Source organism: Hyperoodon ampullatus (genome assembly GCF_949752795.1).
Source record: "Hyperoodon ampullatus genome assembly, chromosome: 1".
NCBI lineage: Eukaryota > Metazoa > Chordata > Mammalia > Artiodactyla > Ziphiidae > Hyperoodon > Hyperoodon ampullatus.
This window is the reverse complement of record NC_136914.1, coordinates 60724800-60740992: the sequence shown is the minus strand read 5'-3', so window position 1 is coordinate 60740992 and position 16193 is coordinate 60724800. Positions and strand designations below refer to the sequence as shown.

Here is a 16193-nt window from a genome sequence, read left to right as displayed (position 1 = left end):
TGCACAGGCTTGGGTAGACCCTTGGCCTGAGGACTGGCCATCCCAGGGGGACCTCCTCCGGGTAGGGAGGGCTAAGGAGTCTGGCATCTTGCCATCAGCTGGAAGGAGCAAGGCTGGGAGAAGGCAAAGGGCCTGTCGACGGTCTTGGCACTCACCCTGTAACAACTCAAGAGCCGAACACCGGCAACACTTTCCCCAAGAGGGAATAACAACAGGCAGAATGTACCCATCGGCAAGGAGCTTCCTGTGCAACTTGTAACTGTGTCTTATTCAGGTGTCTTTGGTCCTCAAAACATCTCAGGACATCTGTCAAAGTATCTGGAATGTCTGCCTGGTCCCGGGGACAGCACTGGTCCCAGCTCCCTGGCAGCAACGAGGCCCGGGTGTGCTCTATGCTCTGCACTCTGCAGAGCCCAACTCCAGCCCTTCCTGTTCGCCACCCGGGCCCTCCTGGCCCTTCCTGCCCATCTTGCTGAGGCTCCCAGGCATCGCACAGCACTGAGGTCTAGCCACCGCCCCTCCTAGATGAGGTGCACGAGCAGGGCAGAGCACACTGAGCCGAGCACCAGGCCCAAGCAAATGTAAAAGGACATCACCACCCCAGTGGCCTCGGCCAGCTCCCTGGGCACGATCTTGGGCCCATAGATGAGAGCCAGGGTGCTGAGGTAGCCGTTGCTGAGCCCCAGTAGAGAGGTGAAGAGCACCGGGTACACGTCAGACTGGAAGACCACCGTCTGCAGGTGCACGCGGGGCTGGTAGTTGCAGAACACAAACAGGGGGACGAGACAGGTCCGGAGGAGCACAAGCCCGGGGAGCACCTTGCTTCTGGGCCCTGGTACCTGGACCCAGGCTGTGATCTGCCGGCCGCACAGGTCGGCAAAGTTGTACAGGAGGAAGGTGGTGAGGGGGACAAAGAACTTGGTGCTCCACGGCGAGCCCGAGCCCTTGCTGAGGGACTCGATGTTGCTGGAGATGGCGGGGAAGATGAGGCTGGTGATGAAGAAGAGGTAGATGATGCAGAAGCCCAGGCCAGCAGTCTTCTTCAAGATGGGGCTCAGGGGTGGTGTCTGGGAGTCGCTGGATCCAGGGGCCACCAAAGGGGGATTGGGGGAGTCCTGGGGCAGCTGCTCTTCACCAGAAAACACAGCCGGCCAGACAGGCCTCATATAGTACCTGCAGGAGAGAGGCTAGTGGTAAGAGGGGCTGGAAAGCAGGGTCACTCGGGATTTTCAGAGACAAGGCCGGGGGGGTCTTTAGGTCCAGCATGTAAAGTCTAAGCCCCAGGATGCCCTCAGATGACACGTGTGCTGTGGGGTGGCCAGAGGGAGGCCTGCACAGTCCCCAGCCTTCCTGTCCTGGAGCTGCCTGTAAGGCTGGACTCCAGTCCATTGTTCTGTGGTGCTGGCCGTGCCATGAGCAGGGAGAGAGGAAACCAGCACTGACCACTGCATGGTGAGCCTGGGATCCAGTCTTCCCTCACTTATTTTTGTTTGGTTTTGGGGGTGGGGAGAGGTGGAGCTAAAGTAGCATTTATTCTTCAAATATAAAAGTAATTTAAAATCTTAAATTATAAAAGTAACACATGCTTGATGCAATAAACCCAAATAATACATAAGAGGAATGATACAGTAGAACAAGAACTCTCACCTCCCACCTCTGTTCTCACTCCTTACAGGTACAGATCATTAATAGTCTGGTGTATATTGTTCCATGCACGTGCAAACACCACACACACAGAGTTATGTTTCTTAAGCAAAAGTGGGATCAAACTATACATATTGTAAAACTTTTTGCAACAGTATAACTAACATAATATAAGTACATTATATAACTGCCTACATGCATAACTATTATACCTAAATGTATACACACAATTGCCTAAAGAAGAGCATCTTGTGGCCATCCTTTCACACAGGGACAGACGGCTCTGTCTCTGTTGCTGCAGAGTATTTCACTGTATGGATAGACAATTTAACTGCTCCCCTAATGCTGGACATTTAGGTTAGCTCTAGTTTTTCTCTACTACAAATAATGGTGCAATGAATGTCCCTATACATAAATCCTTGCACATATACACTAGTATTTCAGTAGAGCAGATTTCTAGAAGAAGAACTGCTGGATCACAAGGTTTGTACCTTTAAAATTTTGATAGATATTGATAAACTGCTCTCCAGATAGGTAGAACCAATTTATCTCTGCTTTGTATCACCTACCTACCCTAACTAAAGTAACCTAACCCTTGAATCTCCATGAGAACACCTGTTTCTCTAAACAGAACTGACCACAATTTATAATCATTGTGTTGGTTTACTGGTTTATCTTCTGTCTCCTTCATTAGAAGACAGCTCTCTGGGGCAAAGACACATTTGGCTGTTCCCAGCTAAATCTCTGGGCACACAATAACCCTTCAAAACATAATTGTTGAAAGAACTGATAAGCCTATAAAAGTATCTTTTCCCGCATATACTCAACACTGAATATGATCAATTTTTTCAATTTCTGCTACTCTGACCAGAGTAGAAAAGGCTTGGGTCTCTTTGCATTGCTGTGTGATCTTTCCTGAGTCACTCAACCTCTCTGGGCTTGGGGTGCCTAAAAATCAGGAGACATGGGCTGATTGTATTAATATATCTCAAACAGAAGAACTGGTGTGGGGCCGGGGAGAACAGTAGGTTGGTGATAGCTGGGTTCTGGTTTCAGCACCACTTCTGCCTCCCCTCTGTGACCTTAGGCCAGGTACTCCCCTCTCGGGGCCTCAGTTTCCTCCTCTGTAAAATGGAGGGGTTCTGTAGCTGTAGCTTCTGAGATCCCTGCCAGCCTTCCCATCCTAAGAGCCTACATACTGTCCATAAGCGAGTCAGTGTGAGGACTCCTCCCCAGAATCACTTTTCCATGTAATGCTGAGCTGAGCGCTTCAGCCTTGAACCTCGTCTTGTTTCCCAATCACTGTTTAGAGAAAGGACTATTCTTACTTCTGCTTCTACTCAGCATCAAGTTCTTGCCTTAGTCTGCTCTGAGGAAGCTGCCTACCAAGTTCTTCTGGTCAAAGCTCTTCATAAGTTCTTCCAAATCTAACTGCCCCATCTCACCCTACCACAGTCAGCAGTTTCCACCGCTGTGTGAGGCTCAGTTCCTTCTGAGTGGGATGGGGCAGCCTAGCCCAGCCCTCCTGGGTGCAGCACCTGTGGGCTCCCTTTTAAGTAAGATTTAGTTTGAGCAGCCCTGGGAGCACAGCTCTAAAGCTCCATCCTCAGATAGGTTTCTGTAAACCCAGAAGCCTTGACCAAAGTGTTAATATGCAAAGAAATAGAAACTTCCATGGGCTGGCATAGCCCTGGGTTGTTCTCTTGTCTCACGTGCTCAGCTGGAAAGGATTTTGGCTTGCTTAAGTGAGACTGAAAACTAGGGTGACCACCTGTCCTGGTTTGCCCAAGACTATCCTGGTTTTAGCACTGAAAGCTCCCGGTCCTGGGAACCCCTGGGACTTCAGTCCCAGGCAAACAAGGAAGGTTGGCCACCCCAGTGTAAAGAGCCCACGCGAGGCTCCCTGAAACAGGACACAGGGAAACAGCAGGAGTAGTGGGAACCTCCTACCTTCTGTTCATTGCCTCAAAATAATTTAATCAGCAGCAACAAGGTGTCAGGCAGTATATGAGGGGCTGGGAGGACAGCGAGCCAGTCAGACCCCAGGAATCACAGGGACATCATCGTGGAGCACAACTGGATAATTTGTGATGACAGCCCTGAAGGGGCAGGAAGGGGATGGGCAGACTCAGGTCTGTAGCCACCTGGGGTACATGGTGTCATCACTCAGTCCCCTTTTATCCTCCTGAGGCCACGGAGGCCAGCTGAAGTTACAACAATCCTCTAACTGGGGAGAGCAACCTGCCCCGGCAGATTCAGGATTCTGGTGAAGGCAGGGGACTCTGGGGATTAAAGAGGAGACTCTCACAGGGACAGGAGGAGTCAGTGGTGAGGAAGGACCTCGCAGTCACAAGCCAGGGATGCAGCAGGATGCAGTGGAAATGGTGCAGCCGGGAAACGGCTCCAGGTTCTAATCCCCGCCTACAACTCACCAGGTAAGAAATCTGGGCATGTCTGTTAACTCTCCAAAGCCTCAGTTTCCTCATCGGTAAAATGGGAAAATGCAGTAAAAACTGCACAAGGTTGTCATACATCCTAAGTGAAAAAATGGACTGCTTAGCTCAGTGCCCCCCACACCGTGGATCCAGCAGAGCCAGGACCCCCGCTCTCGCCCAGCTCTGTGGCTCACACACTGTGGGGCCACAGGCCAAGCACCTGGCCTTCTCTGTCTCCGTCTAGTCACCTGTATAATGCGGAATATAATTCCTGCCATTCCTATATCAAATACGACAATGGTTATGAAAATGCATTGAAAAGAATAAAAAGCAAGAAAAAGTCACGGGTTGTTTTTTAAAGAGCAGCAGGAAGCAAAAAAGAAAAAGGAGGAAGGAGAGAGAGAAAGCGAGAGAGACTAAGGCAAGGAAAGACGTCCTGCAGGGTCAAGAGAGGCCCCAAGAGACAGGGGTTAGAAACAGAGGTTTGGAGTTGGGCTCGAACGCTGGTTTTGCTGCCAACGGGCTGTTGGACTCAGGCAAGTAATTCAGCCTCTCTGAGCCTGGTTTTCTCATGTGTGAACGGGCACAATTACGATAAGTCACAGTGCTGCACCCCATGAGAAGAGGGTGTGTGAGCTTTAAGAAGCCCCATGAGGCCTGGCTGAGCACAGAGCAGGGAAGGTGCGCAGCCCAAGGAGCTACTTTTCATCATTATCCTTCCTCAGGTCCCACTTCCGCCACCTGCCCTCTCTGATGGAAAACACGCAGACTCCAGCTGCTCAGCTGCTTGGGGTTGCTACGCAAAGCCAACTTCTCATGTCCAACGGCCCAGCCAATTTACTGCGCAATGACTGTGAGCCAGACACAGCTCAAGGCATGGGATACAGCAAAGAACAAAACCCACTCTACTTCTGCCCTCAGGGGAGGTCACACTCCAGCAGGGAGACAGGCAGTAAGCCAGGAAACGAATACGGGCTCTAGCTAGAGGATAGAAGAACTCAAGCAGACAGTATAAAGGTATAAGCACACATAAGAGAAGGATGCCGCAGAGCGCTAGCGCGGCCTCACCTGGCGTAGTCCAACCGCGGCAGCAGCAGGTAGAGCCCAATGCAGAGCACCAGGAAGACGTCCGCCGTCAGGAAGAAGGCCAGGGTGCTGTCCGTCACGTCACCGGCCCCCGCCAGGTCCACCAGCAAGGCCACGGCACTGAGGGTGCCCCCCATGGCTCCTCCTGCAGAGAGCGTGGGACCCCCCGCAGATGGTCAGGGCAGGCCCACCCTCCCTGCCCCTCGGGCCCGCCCACTCTGCTCCATCCTCACGTTGTCCCTGCTGAGAACGCTGCTATTCTCACGGTACGGCGAGGCCTTGGCAGACCCGGAGGGTCCTGCAGCCGTGAGCTTTCTGACTCTAGGAGGGTATCCCCAGCCCAGCTCTTCTCCAAGGGGCATGGAAGAGGCTCCGGCCTGTCCAAGCACAGGCTCCCCGCTGCCTCGAGCGAGGCCAGCCGACCTGGGGAGTCCTTACCGGTTAGAAAGCCACCCAGGAGCTCATGGAGCTTACCTTGTACCCCACGGCAGCTGTGCACCATATACGTGTGAACACGCATGCACGCTCACTAACCCATACACAATCACACACACATAGGCTACCACAAGCTCTCACACACACACCGACACACAGTCACAAACCACACTGTCACACACACACACACACACTCAGCCACACACTCCTATATACTCACACACCATGCTACCCCAAGCTCATACACACACTCGCATGCACGCAACTGCCCCACCACATGGAATGTGCTCTCCTGCCGAGGGCTTCGGCACGTGGCCCAGGTGATCACGTGGCACCACATCTTTCTCTGCTACCTAACAGAAGAGGCAGCACAACCTAGCCGAGGGGACTCATGGGTCCAGGAGCCAAACAGATGTACATCTGATCCTTGACTCTGCCACTTGCTCGCTGTGACCTGGGGGCAACATGACTTCTTGGGACCAGAGTTTGCTCATCTGTAAAATGGGGACAATGACACCTGCCTTGCAGAGCAAGGACTGAATGAGATGATATTTAGAAAGAGCCCAGCACACAGCAGGCTTTCTACGAATGTCAGTCCCCTTCTTCACCACAATCACACCGTCGCTTCTGGGAGGCAGGGCATGTGTCTTGCTTCTCTGTTGAACCCTCACAACCGTGGGTGGTCAACTGGTGCTGGCCATGAGTCAGAGCTTATACATGGTCACATGTGAGCAGATCATTACTCCTCTCAGCCTGTTTATTTGCCTGGAAGATGGGACTCACACTTGTCCTGTCCCTCCCATGAGACTACAGTGGGATGGAAATGCAAACAGTGAATGGAAAAAACAATGAATACATGGACACGTCCAACAGGATCAACACAGTAAGTGCCTGTGAATACAGGATTGCCTGGCTGCACGGATGGATTTGCCTGCGTTAGAGGATCAGGATACTGAGTCTCAAGGAGGCAAGAAGGCCACTGACTGCAAACAGCTTTGTCATTACTTGGCAGGTCTGACCAGGCACCACTTCACTGCCCATTGTTGCAGAGAGCAGAGGTGGGAGAGGGACAGTTGGGCCCTCGTCCACCACGATGCCCATCCTCACCGCCTCACCCACACTCTGACTGACACCTCTGTGGCTCTGCCGGAAACAGTCCACGGCCCTTTTTCTCTCCAACCTTCTCAATATGAGTTCTATTAGCCTGGGTGGGGCCAGAGGTTGGGATCTGAGAGGAGGGCAAAGAAATGAAAGTTAGCATAGTGATGTTTTAATTCTAGCACAGACTCTAGAATCAAAACATCTGAGTCCAATCCTCACTCTACCACTTCTACGTGTGTGACCTTCAGCAAGTCACTTAACCTCTCTGTGCCTCCGTTTCCTTATCTGTAAAATGGGGATGTTAAAACCCACCTCTTAGGGCTGTTACAAAGATTAAGAGGATCATTACAGGTAAAGCAGGACAGTGTCTGGTACTGAGAAGTGCCACATAAATCCTCTCAGATTCCCAATTAGGTGTTTGGTTATTTCTGTCCTTCCTATATCAAAACAGCAACAACAGGGTAAACTCTTTGCCAAGAGGGTGCCAACTTCTGAGAAGCTGTAATCCCCACCCGGGTGATTTGTAAGAACTAGAGTTAAACTCCGTAAGACATTCCCTAGCTGCCCTGAGGTAGAGATCTTAACATCACTTCCTCTCTCTCTTCCCAACTTGTAGAGAATTTATAATATTATCATCAACAACAAACCAGGCCTCCAGGAGCTCATCCTTCATGACTCCCTACTTTTATCTCATCAGTTATGGAAATACATGCAAACGAGGGACTTAAAAAAACACCAGTACAAAACAAATGAATTGTTTCTCAGATGCCAACACACACAGAATTCACAGATGGGTTCCTCTGGATGAAAAACAATGGGGGCTGGTGAGTGGCACTGAGGCCTCTGGAAGATCGGGACACCTCGAATCTTCCAGGGTGATGGGTGCCCACTGGGAGCTGCACACGGTGGTGACAACGGCTTAGGGCCCAGGGTAATTAATGCTGAAGTGTGAGTACTAGATTTCTCCACTTTTTCAAAAATGGACTTTCTTAAAAATGCACGGGAGAGTCTCCTTCTCTGGAAGGTTCGCAGGTGGCCAGATGAACCTGAAGGGCGCCTTGCCAACATATCGGTGTGTTTGGTCACTGGCTCCTGGAGAGATAGCCAGCAAGGTCGTTATATTGAAAAATCCTCTAGCAGGATGGAGGGAGATAAGGGGACAAGAGACCAGGATGACAGAAGGAATTAAATCCAGTGTTCAGTGGCCACTTCCCTCAGCCTAGGCATGCCCTTCTTGAAGCACTGCTAGGGACATATTGATTGTACTCAGGAAACTTAGTGATGGGTCCACTTTTATTTTACTTTACGCCCAAGGGTTTCTCTGAGGATACAGCCAGAAGCCTAATCTTATACAAAAAATGGCAAACAGATTTGAGCTCACATCTGAACTCTGCTCTGTTGACAGTAAGTGTCTCCAGTGCTATGCTGAGAAGGATTTAGACGCTTAGGAGGAAAGATACAGATCGATTAGTGATGTCTGGCACTGGTGTGGGAACAGAAAGGAGATATACACCTGTCCAGGTATTTGTCATCCCTGTCACATACTATTTGGCATTATCAATTAATGGGCACAGAGCAGATTCTTCGCAAAATGCTTCTGAAGTGGGCAAATGCTTACTGCACCCCTTCACACAACATGGACATGCAGAGACACTGAACAGAGCAGCTGAGCCCCCAGTCTTGCTTTAAGGGATGGTGGTCTCCTGGGAAAGCACAGATTCTTCCTGACCCAGCTCCTTTTCATCTTGTTGAGACATTTGGGTGAGAGAACAGAATTGGTAAGGTCTAGGCAACAGGCTTCGGTTAGGGTCAAAATTTTAGCTCCCAAGTCATGTCAGCAGCCACGTAAAATGCCAAAGTTCAGGGTAACAGAGGAGTCTATTACTAGGCTATCAGCTCCTGGGAGGCTGAGTCTTGTTCATCTTTGAATCCCTGGCACATAGTAAGTCTTCTAAAAATTACAGAGGAAGGAAATACAGATAGAGGGGAGAAAAGATGGAGAAAAGAAGGGGGAAAAGGTAAGAGAAAGGAAAAATAACGAGAAGGAAAGGGGACAGGAGAAGGGAAAGGAGGAGAGGAGGGAGGGAAAGAAAGGAACGCTGGTTCAGGAAACGCACTTGGTAGGCAGACTGTATTTTCCAAAAGGAGCTGCAACTATGTCTCCCCTCCCATTACAGTATGATTTTCATACTCACCCACTGAGATATGTGGGTCTGTGTTTTCTCCCCGTGAATCCAGGAAGGCTTATGGCTATAGTGGAAGTGCCCCTAAATGTCTTTCAAGGCTAAGTCATAAAAGGAAATAATGCTTCTGCCTGGGCCTCTTGGGATGCTTGTTCTTGCAACCCAGAGGCCATGCTGTGGGGAAGCCCAAGCAGCCGTGGTGAGGTCCACATGGAGAGAAACCCTGGCCCCAGCCCCAGTCCCAGCTGAACTTCCAGCTAACAGCCGGCACCACCACGCCAGCTGGGTGAGCACACCATCTTGAAAGTGGATCCTCCAGCTCCAGGAGAGCTATCCTGGCTGATGCCACGTGGAGCCGAGGAGGAAAGCTGTCCCTGCGAACTTCTACCCAAACTGCAGATACATGGGCCAAAGAAATGAATCTTATTGTTCTAAGGCACTAAGAAGTTTTTGGGTGCTTTGTTACACAATAATAGATCATGGAAACACAAATAACACTCATTTCTTTTTCTGGAAGGGCTACCACATGCTCACCTCTGGCTCCTTCAAATAACCCCCAAGTAGACTGACCTGCTCAGCTGTCTGGACCCCAGCTCTCACCTGATATCAGCGCCTGGGAATTCCTCATAGGGAAGGAACCAGTCATGCCGAAGACGCTGCTATTGAAGATGGTGGAGGTGCCGCTGAGGATCGCCATGCAGACGATGGTGACGGCGAAGAAGCTGTGAGTCCAGGAGGAGGTGTCCACCTTCACCAGCACGGTCATCACCACGAAGATGGCCAGCATGACAGTCAGCGAGGCCAGCACGCGGACATGAATCGGAACCCTAAGGCGAGGATACCAGAAGCGGTTAGAGACCCCCTCGGGCCTCCCATGCCAGGCTGGGGTCGGTGAACATTCTTAAGGGAAGCAGGTGTGCTCAGTGGCTGGGACCGTGCACTCTGCAGTCAGGAGGCCTGGGTCTGAATCCTGCCTTCCTGGCTCACAGTCCTGTGGGGACTTGGATTAGTGACTCTATCATTCCGGTTTCAGCTTCTGCATCCGTACAAAAGAAAGGAGAATCAATCTACCTGAAGGTGTGGTTGTGAGGATCTCTGGCGGGGAGTGTATAGAGCCAGGCAGCAGTACCCGGCTCAGGGCAATGTTCTCAGATGCTGCTTCTTTTCATCTTGCTGTGAGGTTCAAGGACAGGCGATGAGGGCTCTTGAGGCAAGACCCCCGTTCCTCCTGCCATGGGGATGAGCTCCTGCTGGCTTTGTCTAGTGCTTAAACAGAACAACCACCCACTGGGATTCCTTCCCCCCAAACTTAGCAGTGGCAGGGAGAGAAGGGAGAAGAGAAGAAAATCATCATCATCACTGTCGTCATCAAAGCAAACACTGAGATAGTACTTCATTTGTGCTAGGTACTCTTCTAAGTGGTTTCTAAATGCTAACTTGTTGAATTCTCACACCAGCCCCACAAAATAGGTATTCTTACCTACCCCACGTATACAGATAAGGAAACCGAGGTCACAGAGGCTGAGCAACTTGCCCAAGGTCAGTCAGCTGCTCCCACCTGTGCTCTCAGAATGACACTCTACCGCCTCCCTGGGAATGAAGGGAATATGAGTGGCCCAGAACAGGTGGCCAGGGCAGAAGGAGGCTCCTGTGATGGTCTCAGTTGTCATGGGCAGCAGCTGACGCCAAGCTAGAGCCAGCTACCCCCATCCAACCCCACTCCTGCATGTAAGCCTTACACCTCTCCCAGACTCCAACCTGCCCAGACATCGTCCTGCAGGGAGAAACAGGGAAGCCTAGCTCTCTGTGAAAGTGCATTTTTATTTCAGGGAGAGAGAACATCATCTAAAGAGGCTGTTTAAATCATCAGCTTAGACTAAGCTTTAAACCAGACTGGACGTTTAGTTAATTTTCCTGCTAACCAGTGGGTGGCGGCTGGGAGAAAATCCAGATTAGTTATACACAAATTTCTTTTGGATAAAAAAAGAAAGACATGAAAGGCAGAAAAAATATATACATACATAAAGAAGTGTGAAATGATGAGCATGAAAAGCAAGAAAGGATTTCTTCAAGGTGCTCTTGTGGCCCCAGGCTTATTTGAGTTTCCTTCCTATCCTTGGCTGAAGGGAGAGCAGGTGCTGCCTGGGCTGTGTCAGGGGCAGAAGGAAGCCCGAGGAAGTGAAGGGATAGTTCAAGGTCGTGGTGTGAGGAGCTGGGATGAGGACCCAGGTCTGCTGAGCCCCAACCCATGGCTGTCTTGCTAAGGCACGTCCTCTCTGGTGTGTTCATTCCACAAATAACACTTGCCAAATACTGTGTGTCCAGCACTGGGCTGGATGCCCGGGACACAGGACAGATGAGGGACAGGCATTTTGTTCCAGTGTGCAAAGTACTCCATCAGCAGGGCCATAGGGCATCCTGGGCACATCTGAGGGGCACAAAACCCACTCTGAGCATCTCATAGGTTTTTTGGAGGCGATACCTAAGCTGGAGTGTAAGGTATGTCTGGATGTGAGTGCACATATCTTGTGAGAGAGAGCGTAGCACACTCAGGGAATTAAAATGGACTCTGGCTGCAGGTGACACTGAGAGCAGAGGACACCAGGACTCTGGCTGCAGGTGACACTGACAGCAGAGGACACCAGGACTCTGGCTGCAGGTGACACTGACAGCAGAGGACACCAAACAGACAGACATGGAGCCCCACCCTGGAGGGCCTAGTCCAACTGATAAGTGCCAAGACTTGATCCTCAGATTGGGGCGTGAGTGGGCATGCAGGCTTTGTCTGCCAGCATCCCTCCCACCAAGAGCACTCCTTCCATGCCAAGGTGTCCTGCGGAGGTGAACGGTCATACTGTCCACACCAACCCACCCACAAATGAGGGCACACGACCTGGTATGGGGTGATCAGGGTGTCCCACCCATACCTCTGGCCACTGGATTGGGTTAGGGGTTAGCATGTGACCTAGGCAGGGCCAGTCAGTCATCGCTGGGACTCAAAGGTAGAGAGAAGCTGGGTGTCTGCCAGGACCGTGTCAGGGGCTGCTGGTCCCTATCTGGCCAGCTGCATGGGGAGAGGCCACATTTGAGATGAAGCCAAGTAGGCACACACAGAGCCCAGGGCCGGCGGATGAGAAGGACGTTTGTACTCCCCTAGATCCAGCAACGGAGGCAGCCCTGACTTTAATTTTCTTAGGAAAGAATGAGAAAATCTTTTTTGTGTCTTTCCTTTGTTACCAAGAGCACCAACCAACACGTAGAGGCACATCAGGGTTTCCAGTTGGGGAGCAACATAGAGACTCCGCCTCTGAGCAATGGGTGTCCTGCCCTCCTGCCCTCCCCTCTTACCAGGAAGCAGGTTGCAAGTGACAGGTGATTGATTAACACCTCCCAAGAACAGCCTTCAGCCAATGATGGGGAAGTGGGTGGATAAATACCCCAGCTCCCACCCCCTAAGGTGTGTGTTCCACACTGGCTGCCAGAGTTCTGAGCAGCTGAAGCTTGGTCACCTTCTATGGGAGCTGGCTTGATAAGGCTTCTTTTATTGGCTGCCATCCCTTCCCAGTCTCCCCCCTTCTCCTACTGTGGCCACCCAAATAAACTACCTGCACTTGAATCCTTGTTCCAGGGTCTGTTTCTGAGAAACTCCACATCAAGACACATCTTCCCAGGGTCTGCAGGGGACTTGGCCTGGGCAGGAGCTGGTGGGCAGTCAGGTGAGCACCTGGACCCCAGGGGCCCCTGAGTATCTATTTTAAATGCACACCAGGTGCCCTGAAGGCTGGTGGTCAGGCCTTACTCTGATGCTCAGTGTGACGCTACACACTCAACCCTGTCACACAGTCCCCCCGCCCCGCAACTCTCTCCCAGAAGCTGGAGCTTCCCCACCCACTCCAAAGATAAGAGCCACAGGGGCACAGAGCCTGAGTCCAGAGACAGAAACCCTGCCAACTCTGCCACCAATTCACTGTGTGACCCCAGGCAAATATTCAACCTTTCTGGGTCTCAGTTTCCTTGAAAAAGAAGAGGTGGGACAAGAAAAAGTTCAGGTTTCTTCCAGTTTATGCTTCTAAATCTGAAAAAAATCAAGTGGAGAGAAAGGCTGGGGACTAATGCCCCAAAGTTTTAGCAGTTCCTTGGGGCAAGAAGAAGGCAAAGGACAGAGTAGGAGACATGAGAAGCAGCACAGGGACAGGGCCCCATCTCGTTCTCACCCCCAGGGCTGGCATAGGACCTGGCAGGCACCTGGTAAACACCTGCTGGATGCACAAATTGATAACTAAGGGGTCCCAGCAGTGCACGCTGGGCCTCAAGCTCCCCTTCACGCTCTGCTTTTTGAACCCCTCAGCATGGCAGGGAGACAGCTGGAAACAGCAGCAGCGATCCCAGCCAGCCTTGGGAATGGCCTCTGTCTCCAACCACCTCCTCCCAGATGCAACGCAGGAAAGGTCCACCCCAGGAACGCTGCTGGCATCCCAGAAGCTCTCCGTGCCTGTCAAAACAAGGTAAGTAGTTGCCTGAACAGGAAAGTTGCTTTGGAGAGAGCTGGGGGACTTCTTACCCAGGCACCCCCAGGGCAGGGAGAGGAGGGCAGAGGGAGAGAGGAGGAGGTCAACACCAAATGCATTACAAAAGCAACGCAGCTCCCAGCTCTGCCTCTGCCCCCCACCCCCCACCCCACCCCCCCACATCCCTCACCTGCACAGGTCTCCTCCTCGCCAGCTAGTTGCCAGCTGCAGAACCCATTCTCAGCTGGAGCTCCCCTGCAGGGGCTCCAAGCCCTCAGGGATCTTGACTGGGGCTATTGTCAATGCTTGTAAAGCTTTATAAAATGTGCCCCGTGCAAGTCCACCCCACATCCACTAACGGGGGCACACTGCCTTACTCTCTGCTTCTTCCACCTGGACAGCGGCCCACGGGGTGGTAACACTGTTGGGATTTTAGGGAAAGTCTAGACAAGTGCTGCCCTAGGCTTGGTGGCTCTGCTGTGGCACAGGGGATGTCTGAAGTGACAGCTCCAGCCCTGGGACCCTGGGGCAGGTCATACTGATATGCGATTCTTGGAGAGGGCTGCCAGATGTACCCAGGCTGCCAGCTTCCCTCCCTTGCTCACGAGGGCTCAGGACCCCAGGGGACTGATTTCTTCATAAGTCTCCAAAATGTAAATCCTCCTCATAAGTATTTATGATGCTACAGATTTAACATAATAAAACACTTGGCGATTATGGATGAGCCAGTTAGAGAAAGCCAGGGTTCTCCAGGAGGGGAGAAAAGGGGACATTTCAATCTCGCACATTAAATAAAAAACAACTTAGCTCCAAACCATCTTCCCACAGTCCAGAAACAGACAGAGGCTGGGAGCATTTTCCACATGGCCCTCACGACTCTCCTGGAGCCGGGAAAGGGCACAGGCAGGCCCTGGGGTGGGCAGGACCCTTCTGGAGGATGCCCTGTAACACTGAGCCCTCAGAGCCAGCTCCCAGCCATCCTCGGGAGGGCAGCGCCCACTGCAGACAGACCCAGACCTTCTTCACCACCTCCTTCCCTCCAGTAGCCTGAAGTCAGGGCAGAAATGGGCTCTCGCTGATAAGGTCTGAGATGCGGCTCTGGCTGCAGGGAGGGGTCCTGAGAAGCTGGAGAACTAGGAGGCAGGGGGCCCAGAGGTTCCAAGCACAGATGTGGGGGAGAAGGGTCCCACTTCCAATCCTGGCTCCAACCTCTTAATGGCCACATGACCTTGGGCAGGTCACCTCTGTCAGCCTGTTTTCCCATCTGTAAAACAGGGGAATAAACTTGCTGCTCTTGGCCACTGCAGATTAAAGGAGAGAATGCCTCCGAGGGCTATGAGTGCTCGGAATGCTAATTAAGATGATCAGAGATTATTCACCCAGGGTCCTGAGGCTGGGCCTTCCCTGCCGCTGCTGTTCCCCGGTCCCGGCTGGCTTCCAGCCTGCTGGACCTCACAACCACAGAGGGGGCAGTGCCAGGTAAGACGCCAGCTCAGGCCAGCCCTTCCTGGCACTGTGGTCCTGCGCACATCTCCTGACCTCCACTTTGGACAGAGGATCATGAGAGGGGCCTGGAAAGGAGACAGGGCGGTGAGAGGCCGAGGGACTGCCCACCGCCATGGCTCTGTCACCTCTTCCTTGTCGTCCTCTTCTTGCATGCCCTTCCTTTCCTCATGCCTTCTCTTCTGAGTCACTGCCAGGGACCCAGCTCTACCCTGCTCACAACTCCATTCCCTGCCTCCTTCTGGGCGGGATCTCTGGAGGCTGCATTCCTCCTGCCAGGACACTGACCTGACCGTAGCCCCGTGTGCCAGGGACAGGCATGAGCAGGCAGGTTAGGGGCCAGCTGGCTTTCGGCCCCCAGGCCGTCTCAGACCATTCTCCCTCTTGCTCGTCCAGCCTTCACTTTGGTTTTAAGAGGCGTGCAAAATTCTTTGACATTCCTTCCATTGAAAGGTGGGGTCCCTGGTCCCTTAAAACTGAGTGGGCAGAAGGGACGGTATGGGACTGCAGAGACTAGGTTACCAAAACCATGCAGCTCTGCCTTGCTCTCTTGGAGCGCCTGCTCCTCAGCCACAACATGAAAAGTCCTGCTACCTGAGGCCAACCTGCGAGAGACTGAGGGGAGGGACAGAGATAGACAGAGAGAGAGGTGCCCCGCGGAGGCCCCAGCTGTCTACAGCCGCATGAGAGAGGGCCGACCAGAGCTGCCGGCTGAGCCTGCTGACTCCCAGAACCATGAGAGATAGTGGTAGTGTTTTCAGCCACCATGCTCTGGGATCATTTTTCTGCAACAACAGATCATTGGAATAACCCCACAAAATAAAATGTTTGGAAAGACTGGCCTATTCAGGCTTAGCACACCTGAGGCACATGCGCTGCCCTCTCTCCTCCTGGACTCAGAACAGACATCAATAATCAATCACAGCACACTCCCTGAGGTCAGACCTGCCGAAGAATCCTGTTCAAGCAGAGATCCAGGTAGTCACTACAAACTGAGCAGAGTTGGGTAAAACAGGTTTGCCACCAGTGACCTAAGGTTTCAGTAGGCCGTGCCCAAGAGATGCCCAAGTTTCTGAATCACAACGCAGCTACCTTTATCAGCTAATGATAGCTTAGGGGAAATGCAGGCAAAGTAGCTCAGGCTGTTACCCCTGTAAACCTAAATGGAGAACGGATGGCACCAGTCACCCAGTGGGGTGAAAGGGCCACGGGCTATCTCCTAAATCATTCCTTCTTCCACAGTGCATCCCACCCTTCACAAATGCTGTGTCAGAAGTCACCCACTGACCACCCCCATA

General features: G+C 52.1%; 1 protein-coding gene across 1 annotated transcript in view; it reads right to left on the bottom strand.

Moving 5' to 3' along the window:
* Positions 1-521: 521 nt before the first annotated feature.
* SLC29A3 (solute carrier family 29 member 3) overlaps positions 522-16193 on the bottom strand; it is a gene marked incomplete at both ends in the record, with an annotated part of 41136 nt that continues 25464 nt past the window's right edge. The window contains 3 exon segments of the mRNA XM_079702094.1: positions 522-1173; positions 5148-5331; positions 9485-9711. Of these exon segments, the coding sequence (XP_079558220.1) occupies positions 522-1173; positions 5148-5331; positions 9485-9711 (1063 nt within the window).